The 16227-nt window shown below is 44.6% G+C and overlaps 1 protein-coding gene and 1 pseudogene across 1 annotated transcript in view; one reads left to right on the top strand and one right to left on the bottom strand.

Moving 5' to 3' along the window:
* The first annotated feature begins 6849 nt into the window (after positions 1-6849).
* GAN (gigaxonin) overlaps positions 6850-16227 on the top strand; it is a 61821-nt gene continuing 52443 nt past the window's right edge. Inside the window, exon 1 of the mRNA XM_027617675.2 lies at positions 6850-9298. Coding sequence (XP_027473476.1) covers positions 9132-9298 — 167 coding nt within the window. The 5' untranslated portion in view covers positions 6850-9131. The remainder of the gene's footprint in view (positions 9299-16227) is intronic.
* Positions 13225-13469, bottom strand: LOC113935556 (annotated as a pseudogene).

Below are 16227 nucleotides of genomic sequence, written 5' to 3'. Positions count from 1 at the left end.
AGGAAGATTTCAAGGCACAACAAAAGAGAAAGAAGTCAGGAGAGGCTTCACAGAGCTGATACTAGAACGGTGAGCAGTTTTTCAGGCACCAGCCATGAGAGAAGGAGCCCAGTCAGGAGGAAAAAGCAGCTGCAAACAGCTGGTGGGATGAATAGCTTGTTCTGTTTGGGAATTCAGGTGGGTGTGTGCAGAGGGTTTGGGATGAGGGTGGTGAGGATCTAGAAGATGAATTGGGGGACACCTCAGATGCCAGCCATAGGGACTTGGACTTTAACCTGAAAGAAATGCAGGACCAATAATGGATGAGAAAGACGGGGTCACTGGCATGTAGGGAATGCGCCTGTCTGCTAGGTTCAAAGATGAAATGACTCTGGGTACTCTATTGGGATAATCAGGCCATATCAAATTTTCCAACTAAAATACGACTTTCTAGATATTGTGTATGTGCAAGTCTCCCCTTTCCCCTACTGGCCAATAAGTTCCTTAAATGGGTGCTTGAAGAATCAGGTGAATGAGTGATGGCAAGCATGAACGAGTAAATGAGAACTAAAGCTGTGAACTGAGTTGTGAGCTGGATTTAAGAAAATGCATGTAGCTGGGGTGGGTCGTGAACCTAAATGTGAAAGGGAAACAGAAAAACTTCTAGAAGAGAGCATAGGAAAATAGAATTGTGGTTGCAAAGTTTTTCAAACAGAATATGAACAGCACTAGCCATAAAAGGAAAGAGTAATACACTCAACTTCAATAAAATTAAGAATGTCTGTTCATCAAAGACGCTATTTAGAGAGTGAAAGGCAAGCCCCAAATAGAAGAAATGTGTGTTCCCATATATATGATAAAGAACTCCTAGGGCGCCTGGGTGGCTCAGTCGTTAAGTGTCTGCCTTCGGCTCAGGTCATGATCCTAGGGTCCTGGGATCGACCCCCACATCGGGCTCCCTGCTTAGCGGGAAGCCTGGTTCTCCCTCTCCCACTCCCCCTGCTTGTGTTCCCTCTCTTGCTGTGTCTCTCTCTCTGTCAAATAAATACATAAAATCTTAAAAAAAATAAAAAAGAACTATCACTTTGAAGAACCAATTTTTAAAAATGAGGGACAACTCAAACAAGCACTTAAATACATGTATTTAATATATATACACACACACTTCATAAATATATACACACACACATATATACATATTAAAATACATACATATGTACATATACCACCACACACCCACCAGAATGGGTGTAATTAAAAGAGCAACACCACCAATTACAGAAGGATGCGGAGCAAATGGAACTCCCGTGCATGACTCCTGGTGGGAGTATAATTTGGTACAACCACTTTGGAAAACTGCCTGGCAATGTTTGCTGAAGCTGAACATATGCCCACCCTATGACCAAGCAATTCAACTCTTGGGCACATCGACGCAAGAAAAAAGTGCCAATAGCCCACCCAAAGACTTGTTCATAACAGCTCCATTATAATAGCCCCGAACGGGAAACAATCCAAACATCTATCAGCAGGAAAATGGATAAACATAGAGTGGCACAGTCACACAATGGTATAGTCACATTTACAAAAAAACTGACTATGGCCACAAGCAACCAAATGGAAGAATTTCAAAGACATTATAGAGTGAAAAATGCTGAATGCAAAGGTTCAAGAACAGGAGAAACCAATCAATAGTGACAGAAGTCAAACAGTGGGTTCCTCTGGGAGGTACTGCCTGGACATGTGTCTGCGGGAGCCTCTGGATTCCTGGAAATGGTCTTTATCTTCATCCGGCTGGTGATTCCACAGGCATGCTCATACGGAACAATTCACTGAGCCATACACTTAAGATTAGTGCACTCTACTGTACATTATACCTCAATAAAGACGTTTTGATAGATAATATTTTATAGTGTTAGTTTTGAAACTTGCTGAAGAAGAGGTCTGACACACTTTAGAAAACATTAAGAATGAATTTAAATGTTAAAACAATAAAATTAAAGGCATGGAGCATGAAATAAAAGGACTAGAATGGGGTGTTTCAAGAGCTGGAGCAGGAAAAGGGAGTATTAGGGGAGTCAGAACACAGACTACGGCCACCTAGAGCCCAGCACCAGGGAGAAAGCCTCAGAGAGGTCGTCAACCCAGACCTGCAGGGGACCTGGCCGGAGGGGAAGGGACTAGATTTTGCCGTGGAAGTCAACTAGAAGCGAATCATTCCTGGGGCTCCTTGGTGGCTCAGTCCGTTGAACATCTGACTCTTGATTTCGGCTCAGGTCATGATCTCGGGGTCATGAGACTGAGCCCTGTGTTGGACTCGGTGCTGAATGTGGAGCCTGCTAGGGATTCTCTCTCTCCCTCTGCCTTCCTCCCACTCATGCTCTCTCTAAGTAATTAAATCAAATCTTAAAAGAAGAAAAAGAAAAAAGAGAAGGAGAAGCAGCAGCAGCAGCAGCTAATCATTCCTGAGCTGGGCAAGGATGCCAGTGAGAACCAAGATGAGGACTGGTGGTAACAGCAACAACCAACAGAACACTTAGCATTTACTGAGCACCTACTACATGCCAGGCCCTGTTGTCAGCACTTCACTGGAGTCATCTCCTTTAATCCTCCCAACCACTCTGTGAAGTTACTCTGGTTACCCCAAGTTTACAGAGTGCAGTAACTTCCCCAGGGTCTCGTCTCCAAGGGTCAGAGAAAGAGACCCAGGGCAGGCAGGTAGGAAATCCAGTGAATTAAAGGATTTCAAATGACTTCAGACATTTGAACAGGTCTTAGGAGCAGACGGATTACTTACATGGTACAAATTCTGCAGGATAGACCTGCTCATTGTACACCCAGTGGTGTACTGACCAGAATCCTAGGAAGAGAGCAGAAATGGGGTATTTTTTTTATGCTTTCAGGTATATAAACATATAATACCCAAACTAAATTTAAAGGGTACAGTGTGCAAAAGGGTGTGGCTTGAAAGGGGTAAAGTAAATGTTCTTGCACTGAACTTGGTTTGAAAGTAGATATTGGGGGGGCACCTGGGTGGCTTAGTCATTAAGCGTCTGCCTTCGGCTCGGGTCATGATCCGGGGTCCTGGGATCGAGCCCTGCATCGGGCTCCCTGCTTCATGGGAAGCCTACTTCACCCTCTCCCACTCCCCCTGCTTGTGTTCCCTCTCTCGTTATGTCTCTGTATGTCAAATAAATAAATAAAATCTTTAAAATAAAATAAAAAATAGATATTGGGGCAACCTATGCCAAGAGCTGTTATATTGTGACCTCCTATGATCTGGGAGTTTCATTTTGTGTCCTTCGAGTCACTCTTGATAATTCGTCTTCCTCCATGTTGGCAATGTCAGGTTAGGCAGCAAGGGATGAAAAAATCCAGGAAGCTTCCTCCCCTCCCCCTACCTTCCTTCCTTCTGTTTCTTTCTTTTGATAAGTATATATTTATTACACACATATTATATTCCATGCGTTGTTCTAGAGGCTGAGGATACAGTGATGAATAAAATAGGAAGTTCCTGCCAGGCCTCATGAAACCTGTATTAAAGTTAGAGGAAACACACAATTCACAAACAAACATAGAATTTCAGGTAGTGATTGAATGCACTGAGGAAAAATGAAGTTAGTTAAGTGGGGGCCTTTCTGAGGAGTTATGTTTAAGCTCTGACCTAGGTAAAATGAAAGAGCAAGCTATGACAACATGAGGAAAGAGACTTCCAGGATCCGAAATCAGCCAGTGCAAAGGCCCTGAGGTGGGCATATATGAGGCCTGGTTGGAGAAGAGCAAAAAGGCCAGTTTGGTTAGTGCACACTGAGGGAGAGGACAGTGGTAGGAAATGAGGTCACAGAGAAAGTAAAAGCTCACGTTGGGCTTTGTAAGCCACAGGGAAGCCATTGGAAGATTTTGCATTGGGAAGCAATCTGATCTGATTAGCTTATGGGGAGAAAGAACTCACAAGGGGGCAAGAGAAAAAGCAAGGAGGGCAACTAGGAGGCCATTGCTGGAGTCTAGGGGGAGTTGACTGGTGGCTCTATCAGGTGGTACTGGCAGAGGCTGTGGGATGAGGCTGGATTCAGGAGACTGTCTACAGGAAGAGCTGCAAGGTTTGCTGGTGAGAACAGTATGAGAGACAGAGGTCAAGGATGTCCCTAAGTTTCTGTCCTTCAGTCCTTAAATGAATGATGCTGCCACAGATTTGAGGAATGATTAGGTTTAAGGGGTAAACCAAGAGTTTAATTTCTGACATGTTGAGTTGCAGATGCCCATTAGATATTAACTTGGAGTTGTTAGCAGGCTGTTGCTTGGTGTTTGGTGGGAGAATCGTAGAAATCATCTGAAGTAATCCCTTACGGACAGAAAAATCTCAGTTCTCCCTAGTTGTTAACATTTATTCATTCAAGTAAATATTTCTTGAGTACCTACGTGTGTCCTGCACTGTACCGTGTGCTAGGGAGTACAGCACGGATTTGGTCAGAAACAGTCACTATCTTCGTTACAACTTAATTAGTTCACTCGCTTCTGAGACACTTTTCTGAATATTGTGTAAATACATGGAATCAACTCTCAAGAGTTATAAATACTGAGATGCTCTCTGACTCAGCAATTTGGAAGAGCTTAGATTTTCCAAAAGAAAGGAGCTATAAATAGATTTGGACAAATGACAGATTTACCCATAAAATATGCAAAGACCGCCTTAAAATGAATCAGAAGAGACTGTCTCAACCAAATTAATGTTTATGAAGAGTCAACTTGGTGTAATGGAAAAGCTTACAGGGCTAGAAGGCAGAGGCTCTGGGCCTGTGTGTTCCCCTTCGACTAGGTCACATGTATGACCTTGACTGAGTCCTTGACTCATCTTGCGTCAGTTTTCTCTTCAATAAATTGAATCTGAAAGTCAGTGTTTTCTAAAGAGCCTCCAAACTATTAAGTTCTTTCTTTGCATTATTTCTTTTACTGGATTCTCATTCCTCTTTCCAACATTTATTAAAAAAACAAAACCCCAAACTCTAAGGTGATTCTTCTCTTCTATGAGGGCTCATTTTTCAAAGCAAAATAAAGCTGTTTTTTTTTCCTTTTTGCAACTGGAAAATTCTGATTGTAAAAATGATTCATGATCAGAAAAGCACAGAGTAAAAAGTCTCTACAATGATACCAGTGAGGTAACTATGTTTGTTTTCACCATGGTTGTATCTGCTACGTATCATATGGCAGGTGCTGAATAAATATTTGTTGAGTGAATGACCACTGCTAACATCTTGTGAATTTTAGTCAAAAAATAAATAAAAAAAGGGAGAAAAAGAAAATCCTTTCTCTGGGGGTTGTTTAGCCACTAAAGCAGAAGGGGTCAGTTACAGTCACCAGGGACTAAAATGGCTGGGAGCCTACCGGATCTCAAATTACTGGTTTCACAACAGCTGAGGTCTGAAATCTATGGAATGTGGGGAAACAATAACACTAAATATACCATTCTGATGGCTGTAAACAGTATCAAGGGTGGCTCAGTTTGAGCAATAACAAGACAGGCTACAAAACAGTCCAAGGGCTGACCAGGAGTGGCTCTTGCAGCTGACGGGAGGGCAGGCTCTGCCCCACAGATCCTTCCTCCCACGCTTGGGCCCTCTTCCTTCCCTACAGCACCAGGATGTTTTCTTGGGGCACCTGAGCTGACCTCAACACTTTATTGAAAATCTAGCATCTTTTTGATTGTTAACTCTCCTCTCTATAAACCAAGGTGATTTTCTGATTACCTCTGGAAGTGAATTAAAGCCAGAACCTGTCTGTAGACACATGCTCCATCTTTTTCTCCCAAATGAAAGGAAGAGCTAACGTTGAAAAACTGGGACATCTGACATGTGGATCTGAATTTTCAGATCTCTTGAAAAATCACTGGTTTTCGCCCCACTGGGCCCTAATCCCATGGAGCAATCATCTAGAGCTGAGGGGCAGCCTCCTGCTCTGGACGGGGTGTTGCTCAGCTCCCTGTCATCCCCCTGACCCCACTGTGTTAGTTACATCCTGCCTCCTGTGCTCATTTTCCCCACTTGCTACCTCTAATTATGCAAAAGCACTTGAGCGGCATCTATTAAGTACCAAGCACTATGCAAGTCCTTTGGAACAGGAGTGAATACAACACAGCTCCTATCTTGAAGGAGCTCACAAACCAACTTAGAAACTGGTTAATTACAGTGCAGTTAAGTCCACAGAAAGCAGGAACATGGCATAGCACAGGGACTCTGACCTGAGAGGCTGCTTGGAGACCTCCCTTGAAGGTCATGTTTGAGCTTGGTTTTGAAAGATGAATGAGTTACTCAGGCAGGTGGGCTGTTGGGAAATACTGCCAACAGCGGGGCTGTTTCTGAAAGCACATATAAGGTCTTCTGTTGATCAGCTGCCTGTTGCACAAGTGACCCTCTCAAGCCAGCAACTACCTTTTCCCTGGTTAATGCAGGTCTGTCTACAGTCTGTCTACAGCCCTCTGCCCAGATGTCCCCTGGTAATCAGAAAATCACCTTGGGTTTACTGAGATGGGAGTTAACAATCAAAAGGATCCTAGGTTTTCAATAAAGCATTGAGGTCAGCTCAGGTGCCCCAAGAAAACTCATCCTGGTGCTGTAGGAAGGAAGAGGGCCCAAGGGTGGGAGGAAGGCTTTGTGGGGGCAGAGCCTACCCCTTCCTTCTCTTTTGTCAAAATGCCAGAGAAGGTTCACCAGAAGAGCCTACCTGACTAATCCCCAGTCACCTCCAGTTATTTCAACTAAGGCAATACTCCCATTCCAGGGAAACTGGTTACCTGAGGGTAATTCTGTTATTTGAACCTTGTTTTGTTTTGGAACCTCCTGATAGTTGAAGAGTAGACCAGCATTCCATGCAATTAATAAGTATTTATCAAATATCTATATTGTACAGAGAACTGTCATATACATCATCTTTGACCCCAACAACCCAGTTGAGAATGAAGACAAAGACAAATCAACTAAAAACAGAAGATAAAATTCAGAAAACATTTATTAAGTGCTTGGTATTCACAATTTTGTTAATCCCTCCATCCACCCAACATTCAGTGAGCATTACTAGGGCCCGGCACTGTGCTTAGGACCTGGAAATCGAGCCACTTAAATATACAAGCTAGCTGGTGACATGGATAAATAAGCCCATTTATAAATAAGTTACCTGCCAGAGCAATGTACAAAGTACAGCAACAATTTGGAGAAAGGAGTTTTGACTGCTTCCAGGAATACTGGGCAGGTACCACGGAGAAGATGAGTTTGAGCTGCTTATCTCGTTTTTTTTTTCTTTTATTGTGACATTTTACAACATACACAAAATACAGAGACTAGTACAATGAAACTCCGCGTACCCACAACCCGCTTTAACCATTAGTGACTCATAGACACTTTTGATTCATCTACATCCTCACCCGTTTCCCTCCATCCCTTCATTTTGTTTTGAAGCCAATCTGAGACATCCTTACCATTTCATCCATAAATGCTGAGCTGAGTTTGAAGAAGGAACTTAGAAATGTCTAGACCTTCCACTATTAACTTCCTTTTCCCCATCCATTCTGCCAGTGACTTTGCCAGAGTTATATACTCTGATTCCTGCGGTGACTCCACAGCCTGAGCTGGTTCAGGGTAAAGACTCAAGGCTGTATTGGACCCTTCCAGTTGGTTGAAGAAAAAGATTGAACTGATCCAGTGAAAACCCCCTCCTGCCTTATCTGAAATGCTGACCATTCTTCAGGTCGTTGGTCCTAATTGCTAATTCTTCAGAAAAATTGCTAATTTTTTAGTATATGTGCTGCCGAAGCGAGCACAGAAAAATTGCTAGTTCTTTAGAAGCTTCTTGAGGGTTGTACAAATGAACTAATGTTTGCACAATCAGGTTGTACAAACAACCTAGTGTTTGAACAAAATGGTGGCTACATTCCACGCTCCCATGAGCCCTTTACCTCCAGGGAAACCTCGACCAAAGGGGCTTGCCCTGACTGAGACCACCCAAAGTTGCTTCCTGTCACAACTCTGATCTTCACCGGGTTGGGAATCTAGTCACATCTTAACATCAGGTTCTCTACACACACCCTCAACCCCTCTGGCATTTCCTATCTGTCTGAAAAGTCCCAACATCCACGCAGTTACTCAACCAGAACACTGTCCTGGACGCCCTCTCCCTCGGAATTCTGTCTATTCCTTTAATGCCGCCCCTTATTATCCACGTCCATCACATCCTTCGATTTAGGTCCCCGAGCCCTTCCTTCAAGTACTGCAACATTTAAGCATCTTTCCGCCTTTAGCACCACCCTCCTCATTCTCCCCGCAGCTGGGTGATCTTTATAAAACACCCTGTTCAAAACCCTCTCATTGTTCCTAACCCCTGCAGGATCAAGACCAACCTCTTTACCACAGACAAGGCGGTTCTGCAAAATATAAGGCCTGTCAGTTACTTCTCCAGCTTCATCTGCTACATCTCCTCCGTAGCCGGCAACCAGATGCTCTTTCTGAGGGCCCGCTTCCTCGGGGCTCTGTGCTCTTACCCGGGAAGCGCCTTTTCTCTCATCAATAAGAAAAGCTACACCCACCGCGCCCTTGCTTACACGCGTGAGCTCACAAGAGTCCACAACAACACGAAGAAGTCATCACCTTCATTTTGCATATGGAGAAATTGAGGATGGGCACCTTACCCATGGCCACACAGCTACTGAGTGGAAGAGCCAAGGCTCGGATTCAGACTCGCGGCGCCAGAGGCCCCGGGCTGAACCACTGAGTCCCAGGTACCTGCACATCTTCCACCACCGCAGCAACGGTTCCTGGCGGCTGACAGACGCTCGCTGCGCCGGGACCACGACCTGCTGATCCCGCAGAGGAACGAGGCTTCTGATTGGCTGCCTCCGGCGACCACTGGCGAGGGGGAGGGCCCGAGGGCGCGGGGGCGTCGCGGAGAAATGACGCAATGCCGCGGCTCCTTAAAGGCGCAAGCCCCTTGCGCCGCCGATGGCGCAGGCGCGTTCCGGGCACTCCCGCTTCTCCGAGCGCAGAGAGCCGGGCCGGACAGGCGCGCGCGCGCGCTGTGCAGACAGGGCGCGCGCCGGACGCGGGCAGCTCGAGGGGTCTGGCGGGGCGGCTGGGGCAGCTGAACCAGAGGGCTGACGAGCCGGCGCCGAGATGGCCGAAGGCAGCGCTGTGTCCGACCCCCAGCATGCCGCGCGTCTGCTGCGAGCGCTCAGCTCTTTCCGCGAGGAGTCCCGCTTTTGCGACGCGCACCTGGTCCTCGACGGGGAGGAGATCCCCGTGCAGAAGAACATCCTGGCGGCGGCCAGCCCATACATCAGGTGAGGAGGGGGCCGCGGCGGGTCGGGCGGGGCCGCGCTGCCGGGAGCCCGGGGGCGGGCCGGGCCGGGCGTGTCCCGGGAGCTCCTGATCCCCCCTCCCCCAGCCGCCCCACTCCTCCCCGGTCACTGCTCGGCGCGGGGTCCCTCCGGGCGGACCCCCTGCTGGGCCCCGGGACAGCCCCTTAGCTTCGGTTACTCTCGGGCCAGACCCGTGCCCCCTGGGGACCCCCGGCCCTCTCGGAGCCCGAGCCGCAGCCCTCCCGTCCTCCCAGCTCCGGTGCTCACCGCCTGGCGTTCGCCCGGGCCTCCGAGCCGCCGAGGCCCCCCGGACGCGGTCCTGAGGCGGCCCGGGACCCGCACCCGCGAGCAGGGCGGGGCCTCGCCCGGGCCCGGCCCGCGGAGCCCGGCTGAAGTTTGCCGGCCGCTCGCCTCCAAATCGCCCAGTGGGCCGGGCCCGCGCGGCGAACTGAGCCGGGCGCGCCCCTCCCGCGGAGGAGCCAAACAAACACTTCCTCGCCGGCTGTGGGCAGAAGGAAAAGCTCGTGGGATCTTCTCCCTGGGATCGGCGATCCGACCCCCAAGGCCGAAGTTCCTGTCAGACGTGTCTTTTTCCACTGCCGGTGGGAGCTCTCTTTAAAAGCAGGGCTGTGCCTTATAGACACGTTAAAGTAAGCTGTAGCTAATTTTAGAGCACTTACTGTAATTCTCAGTATGCGGTTATAAGCGAGGATCATGAGATTTTAGAGACTCAGAGGGCATTTTAAAATAACTAAAACAAAGCTTAACCTGATATGCTAAGTCAACTAACCAGGTTAATTAAGGTTGATTAGATGGTGCTTAACCAAGTGTATCAGATCTTGCAAGGGGCTGTATTTTCTTATAGCAACTTTCTGCAAACTGGGTTGCTCTTTTAATAAAAGAAAAAAAATACTAAAAGCTGGAGAAACTGTTCAGTAAGCGGGTTAAATATAGACTAATAGTAGAGAATGCCACTAGAATTGACAGGTCAGAAAAAGCAAAATGATGTGCATGGTATTCTTAGTGCTTTGTCCTAGCACAACCCAGCACCCAAACTCCATTTTAACCTTTGCATTAGGAGATATCTATGCCAACTCAGAAGCAGTTCAGGTGCCCTTGTAACTTCTCCTGGCTGCGCTCTGTAAAGCTACTTGGACTCTTTGTAGATCTAAAGGTGGGGTGCAGGGAGTCTTTGTTAATATGGAATTTGGATTGCCGGTATGACAGACAGATCCTGGCTGGCAGTTCCGAGGTTTGAGCAATAAATATCAAATTGGAATCGGTGGATCAGAGTCTTTCCTGTATCCAAAGTATTCCCTGTTTGGGGAAATACTTAGGATAACTACTTTAGATGCATTATTGTTGCAGTTCTGTAAGTGGCATCCAGCAGACTTAAAAGAAAATTACAAATCACTGAACACATGCTCTCTATCCCCTTTCCATGCTTCAATTTTCTCCATACCACTTACCGCTATAATATACTCTGTATTTCACACATTTACTTGGCCCATCTTCCCCAACCACAGTGTAAGCTCTGTGAGGTCAGGGATTTTTCTTTTGTCCATTACTCTATCCCTGGCAGCCAGAAAGGACAGTGCCTAGTGGTTCAGCATATGTGTTGAATGAGTGACTGCCTGCCTTTCTTCCCCAGCAGGTTGGACAGTAGATGATTGGCTCTGTTATATTTCATTTCAGATGCTCAGTTATCCCTGATTGAGAAGAGCACTGGGCCTGCTTTCTCCTTCCAGCTTTTACTCTTATAGCTGTGAGCTGTTGGCAGGTGACTTACTCTTGACTTAAGCTCGCTAGTCTGATAAACGAGAGAGAAAAATGTGTCTTTCTCTCATTTAATCTTTGACCTGTGCAGGAATGTGAAATAGTGCTTTGAACTCTTCCAGGTCGGCACACAAGTCTACAAAGGTAGTGGTATTCACTGCTATATCTGCTGCATGAGGAGAGGTGTGGTATCCACTTGTGACGTGGTGGCAAATAATGATAATATTTAGTAGTGTCAAATGTTACTTATTTATAATAGCAGTAATTTAGGTGTTATTAATCAAGGTGGCCAAGCTGAAAGGAACTTCAGATCTTTTCTGGTCTAACTCTGTTACTCTTCAAATAAGGAAATGGGACTCAGTGGGCCTCAATGATTTTATTATGAGGAAGTTACTAGTACTTAGTGGTTGAACTAAGATTAGACTCCAAGTTAATGACAGTTCATCTCCTACTCTAACCATACCAAGTTACAACATTAACTCATACTTAACTATTCTTTGTGTAAGCTCTACTACTTATCGATTCACAATATGTTATAGTTTAAATGCTTATCAAGTACTTTTACATACCGTCTCATTTTGATTTTCACTTCCATCTTGTTTAGTAGGTAGGACAGATGTTTTTGACATTTTATAGATAAACATGAATCAGACCATGTGTTTTTGTCAGTGACTGATTATTTTATTTGTTGAAGTGCTAGAATGTTTTTGGTTGTCTTTTAAAATGGTCAATCTCAAGACTACTTCAAAGTAATTTGACTAATCTGTATTACTACTTCGAAATAAACTAGTTACTTTTGACACCTATGATTTTGGGCTTTTATAATGTGTCTTTTTTGTTTGAAAGGAACTTTAAAGAATTATGTTGAAACAAAATGAATTTGCATGTTCTAGCACTTGATGTTTCTTACTTTCCCTTTTGAAGCTAAGCATTCAGGTCTGTGATGTCATTAATATGTGAATTGGGTGTTCAAAAGTCTGGTAGTCTCTGACATTTTATAAGAATTTGAGTTTTGTTTATTATCTTTGGTTAGCCTAGTTTAAGTAACTATCCTAAGCAATGTGTAGTTGTGTGGTTTAGAAACAATGTTATATATTGCTTCTGAATGCCCAACAGAGGGAACCAATTCAGCTTTGTCAGAGTAGGAATTTGGCATACTTTCTACTTAATATAGAAAAGTCTTTTAACCTAACTTATTGGTTTAATCATTTCCTGTGCTTTATCTCTGGTTTAGCATTTATTTTTCCTCCTGCTACTCTTAGCTGTCATACACTAGGAAGACTTTCAGTATAAAAGGAAAAAAAAAAGAAAGCTCGGCTTTAGCAGTATAACCCTAATGATAACCTGAGAAAAGGTTGTGTAGAGTATGTGTCAAGCAGCGTTAGGATACAGATGCTACTGGAAGGCAGGCAGGACCTTCCACAGTCCATCATTGAGCCCAGTAAGTGGGATTCTGCTTTCCCAGTAGGCCCTCTTTGCAGCTTTTCCCCATTCTGATCCCTGAGGGACGTTTTTTCCTTCAGTTTGTTGGGAAAACTAAATCTGAGTGTGGCTGACGGGGATGCCTGGGTGGCTCAGTCGGTTAAGCAGCTGCCTTCGGCCTGGGTCATGATCCCAGGGTCCTGGGATCAAGTCCCACATCAAGCTCCTTGCTCAACAGGGAGCCTGCTTCTCCCTCTCTCTCCCTCTGCTTGTGCTCTCTCTGTCAAATAAATAAAATCTTAAAAAAAAAAAATGTGGCTGACGACCTTTAAGGATGGCAAAATTGAATTCGTTGGTGTGACGACCCACAGAATCTTTCCTTTCTCAGCAGCCCTGAGACCTTCTGGGAAAGGTTCCCTGAGGCTTATAGGAAATTTCCCTTTCTCTTGAATATTGCAAAGTTTGCTTTGCTTCATGTCTGAGGCTCTTCTGATTCTGGCACAATCCCATTGATCTGATAGAGAGTTCAGACTCTTTTCTCTTATGAGCTGTGTTTCTTTGGGAGTAATGTAGGTGAAAAGGATTTGAAAATGAACCACTGTATGATTCTGCAGGGACAGGTGTAGGTTCCTATCTTCTATTCACTTTTTTTTGGTGGGGAGGGTGCTATTTATTTATGACAGATATTCCACATCCATGATCCTCTCCAGTCAGAAGTTCTTTAAAATGATGCCGTTGGCCTTGGCCAGTCAGAGGATAAAGTCCTCTGACTCACCCAACCTGCAAATGGCCCCACAGATAGCATTGGTTTTAAACTGGCTGTTGAGCCTGCCATTCACTTTGTCAGCCTCAGCTACAGTCACCTGAACGGGTGCATGGTCCTTGGTGCTGATGATGCAGAGGAGTATTTCCACGGCACGTACAGGTGCACAAGCTTGCCCGTGTCCTTCTGCATGTCGAGGGCACGTCTGCTGCCACCTCCATGATCATGGGCCCAGAAAAGCCTCTGTTCACTTTTGAGAATTTCGTTTTTTGGGGGGTATCTGTTGGAACGTTAATTTGTTTAGTTTTTCGTCCTGGAGAGTAAAGGGAAGAAAGATCCTCAAGATTTTTAGATCCCTTGAGTCAGCCAACAGTACGAATGGCAGTTTCTCCCCCTTGTTTTTCAGGGAAAGCTGGTCCTGTGAGGGTGGAGTGGAGACATTGGGCCCAGAAGCCAGTCTAGAGCATCTTGTACTGCTTTTCTGGGACTTGGTTTCCTCATCTGCGAAGTGAGGTTGGCCTGGCCACATGAACGGCAAATCTCCTTTAAGTGTGAATTGTGTGGCTCCGTGCTATTTTTGTTTTGCTTTGTGTGTATATGTTGTGGAGAGGGGGTCTGTTTCTGTTCTTACAGCTTTATTGTATCCTTTAAAGTTTTGTTGCGCATTGACAATAAAGCATTTCCTTTGCCCTGTCATACAGGATTTGGTTGGGTATTCTGCTATATAAACTCAGCCCCATAGAGCTGTTTTGTAACAAGCATTTATTTTATGCTGTTACTCTGGATGTATTCCAAGGCCTAATTATCGATGAGCCTGTTTTGCCATTTAAATCTAAACTTTGACTCATAGATGATGCTGATGAACTACTTAAGGAGACTAATATGATCTTTGTAGGAAGTCCAAGTTTCAGAGCAGCATAGAAATTGTCGTCATCCTTTCTTTGGGCCCCTGAAACCTGTCCTGTTAGTATTCGATAGGCACTAATGTCCATTAGTTTTGTCTCCTGTGCGCCGAGCATGCTGTTGGTACCCAAGTCCCTTTTCTTTCACTTGTGCTTTGAGTTTATGGTCCCCTGCGTGCGTCTGCTCCTGTCACGGGATTTTGAATGACAACTGTAGCCTGGTAAGTTCCTTAGTGCCCAAGGGTTCAGCTAGAAGCTCCCGGTTCTGAGACTCTTGCTGAGTCTTGAACATTCTTAAAATTCAAATGATGAGACCTGCCCCTTGCTGTTCCTTCATGGTGCTGGGAAATAAGTTGGGCCTGAATACCTTTCAATGGATCTGGGCCTTGTTTTTGTCCAGCCACTGTAAGGCATCCCGAACAACTGCTTCACGAGATGAAATCTGTCCTGAAGGGCTTACAGTCATATATAATGCAAAATGTTTTTTTTTCTTCTTCTCCTCTCCCTCTTCCTCCCCCTTCTCCTCCTCCTCTTTCACCTCCCCCTCCTTTTTAGTGTTTGCAATCATTTGATTAAGCCCTTTTCTTATGTGAGGTTTTCAAAACTGATATTAAAGTATGTTCTGTTTCAGAAGACCGAAGCAGTATTTTCTCTGGCTTCTAAGAAAACTAAGCACTTGCAAATTGGAGCTCTAAGTTTAGCATAGATTACTCATTTCAGCTTAAAGGTATTTGTTTAATTATCCGAGACAGTGGTTGCCTGCTAGTAGCAGTGAATGCTCGAGTTCTGGAGAGGTTTTTGGAAGATTTCAAGTGATGAAACAAATGAGTAAAATTCTTGTTAGACTAGAGAATCTGACATAAAGTGAAATGTTAAGTGTTTAGATTTGCTGTAGAACTTTCCTGAGGACTGGCATTTTGAGTAATAGTATATGTGATAGAAGTAAAACATCTCTCATGAGCACTGATGGATAAGTTGTCATTTTTTAATCTATGCCCTTTGACTTCTGCCTCTTCTTACAGTTTGTATTTTCCCCTGTAAGTCCTCTTCAATGTTTTTAAAGTAATTTCTCTTATGTAATTTAGAGAATCAAGCAAAGTGCTTTTCCATAAACTCTGGTTCTGACAATGTAGATTTGGACAATATAGCCTAAGCGTCCAGATTACAAAGCCACTCTATCCATTGTTTAAACTGTTAATCAGTTTGTCTCATGATATCAAAGTGAGGCTTAAAATCTATTTATAATCCATAAAGAAAACATAATTAGGACAAATAAGGAGTCATTTGGCTTATGAGTACTGTGAGGTTAGTCCTTCAGGGAGCCGCATGATCCTTCAGCAGGAGACAAGTCTGTCATTTTGTGTACTGAAGCTATAATATAAATGAATAATTTGTAAGTTAGAATTCTAGGTTAAGGGTGGAGACGCAGAGGTGTGGGGTGTGACAAGTGGCAGACTGGTTGCAACCTGGAATTCAAGTGTTTCCCGTGGGTTCTCCATCCCCTAAGACACGCTGAGTCCAAAGAAGGAAGGAAATCAAGGGCTGAGGTAAAGGTGGCATCTGTAGTTCTTCAGAGGGTAAAGGTCATGTCTAAATGCCCTCTAGTGCTCAGCTGGAGCTCTTGACCCCTGTGCTCAGAAGAGCAGAGAGTGAAGTCTTCTTTCTTGGTGTTTAGTGCCAAAAAGTGACTTAGCTATAAGATGATGGTCTAATGTTTGCTGATTCCGTTCCTCTGTGGGAATAAATTATAATATTTTCCCCTCTATTCAGAGATCTTAGGAAAATAGAATACTTAAAGAAAATAAGATCTTGTTAAAATTTTGTTAGATGAAATAACCTTTAAGCAATAAAGCTTTGAGAGGTAGATGTATGAAAAATGGAAGATGGAAGGACTGGTTTTAAAAAAGAGACTGTTGAGTAATGGGATGTAGACAAATGTCTTTCGTTTTCCTTTGTAGAGTTAATGTGCTGATGGGTATAGAACCTTAAATGTATATTTTTTCCCACAGGTATTTTGTGATTCTTTTCAACTACTGAATGTTTCCCTA

The sequence above is a fragment of the Zalophus californianus genome, chromosome 17 (assembly GCF_009762305.2).
Source record: "Zalophus californianus isolate mZalCal1 chromosome 17, mZalCal1.pri.v2, whole genome shotgun sequence".
NCBI classification, from domain to species: Eukaryota; Metazoa; Chordata; class Mammalia; order Carnivora; family Otariidae; genus Zalophus; species Zalophus californianus.
The sequence above is the reverse complement of the archived record's forward strand: the minus strand, read 5'-3'. Positions and strand labels throughout refer to the sequence as shown.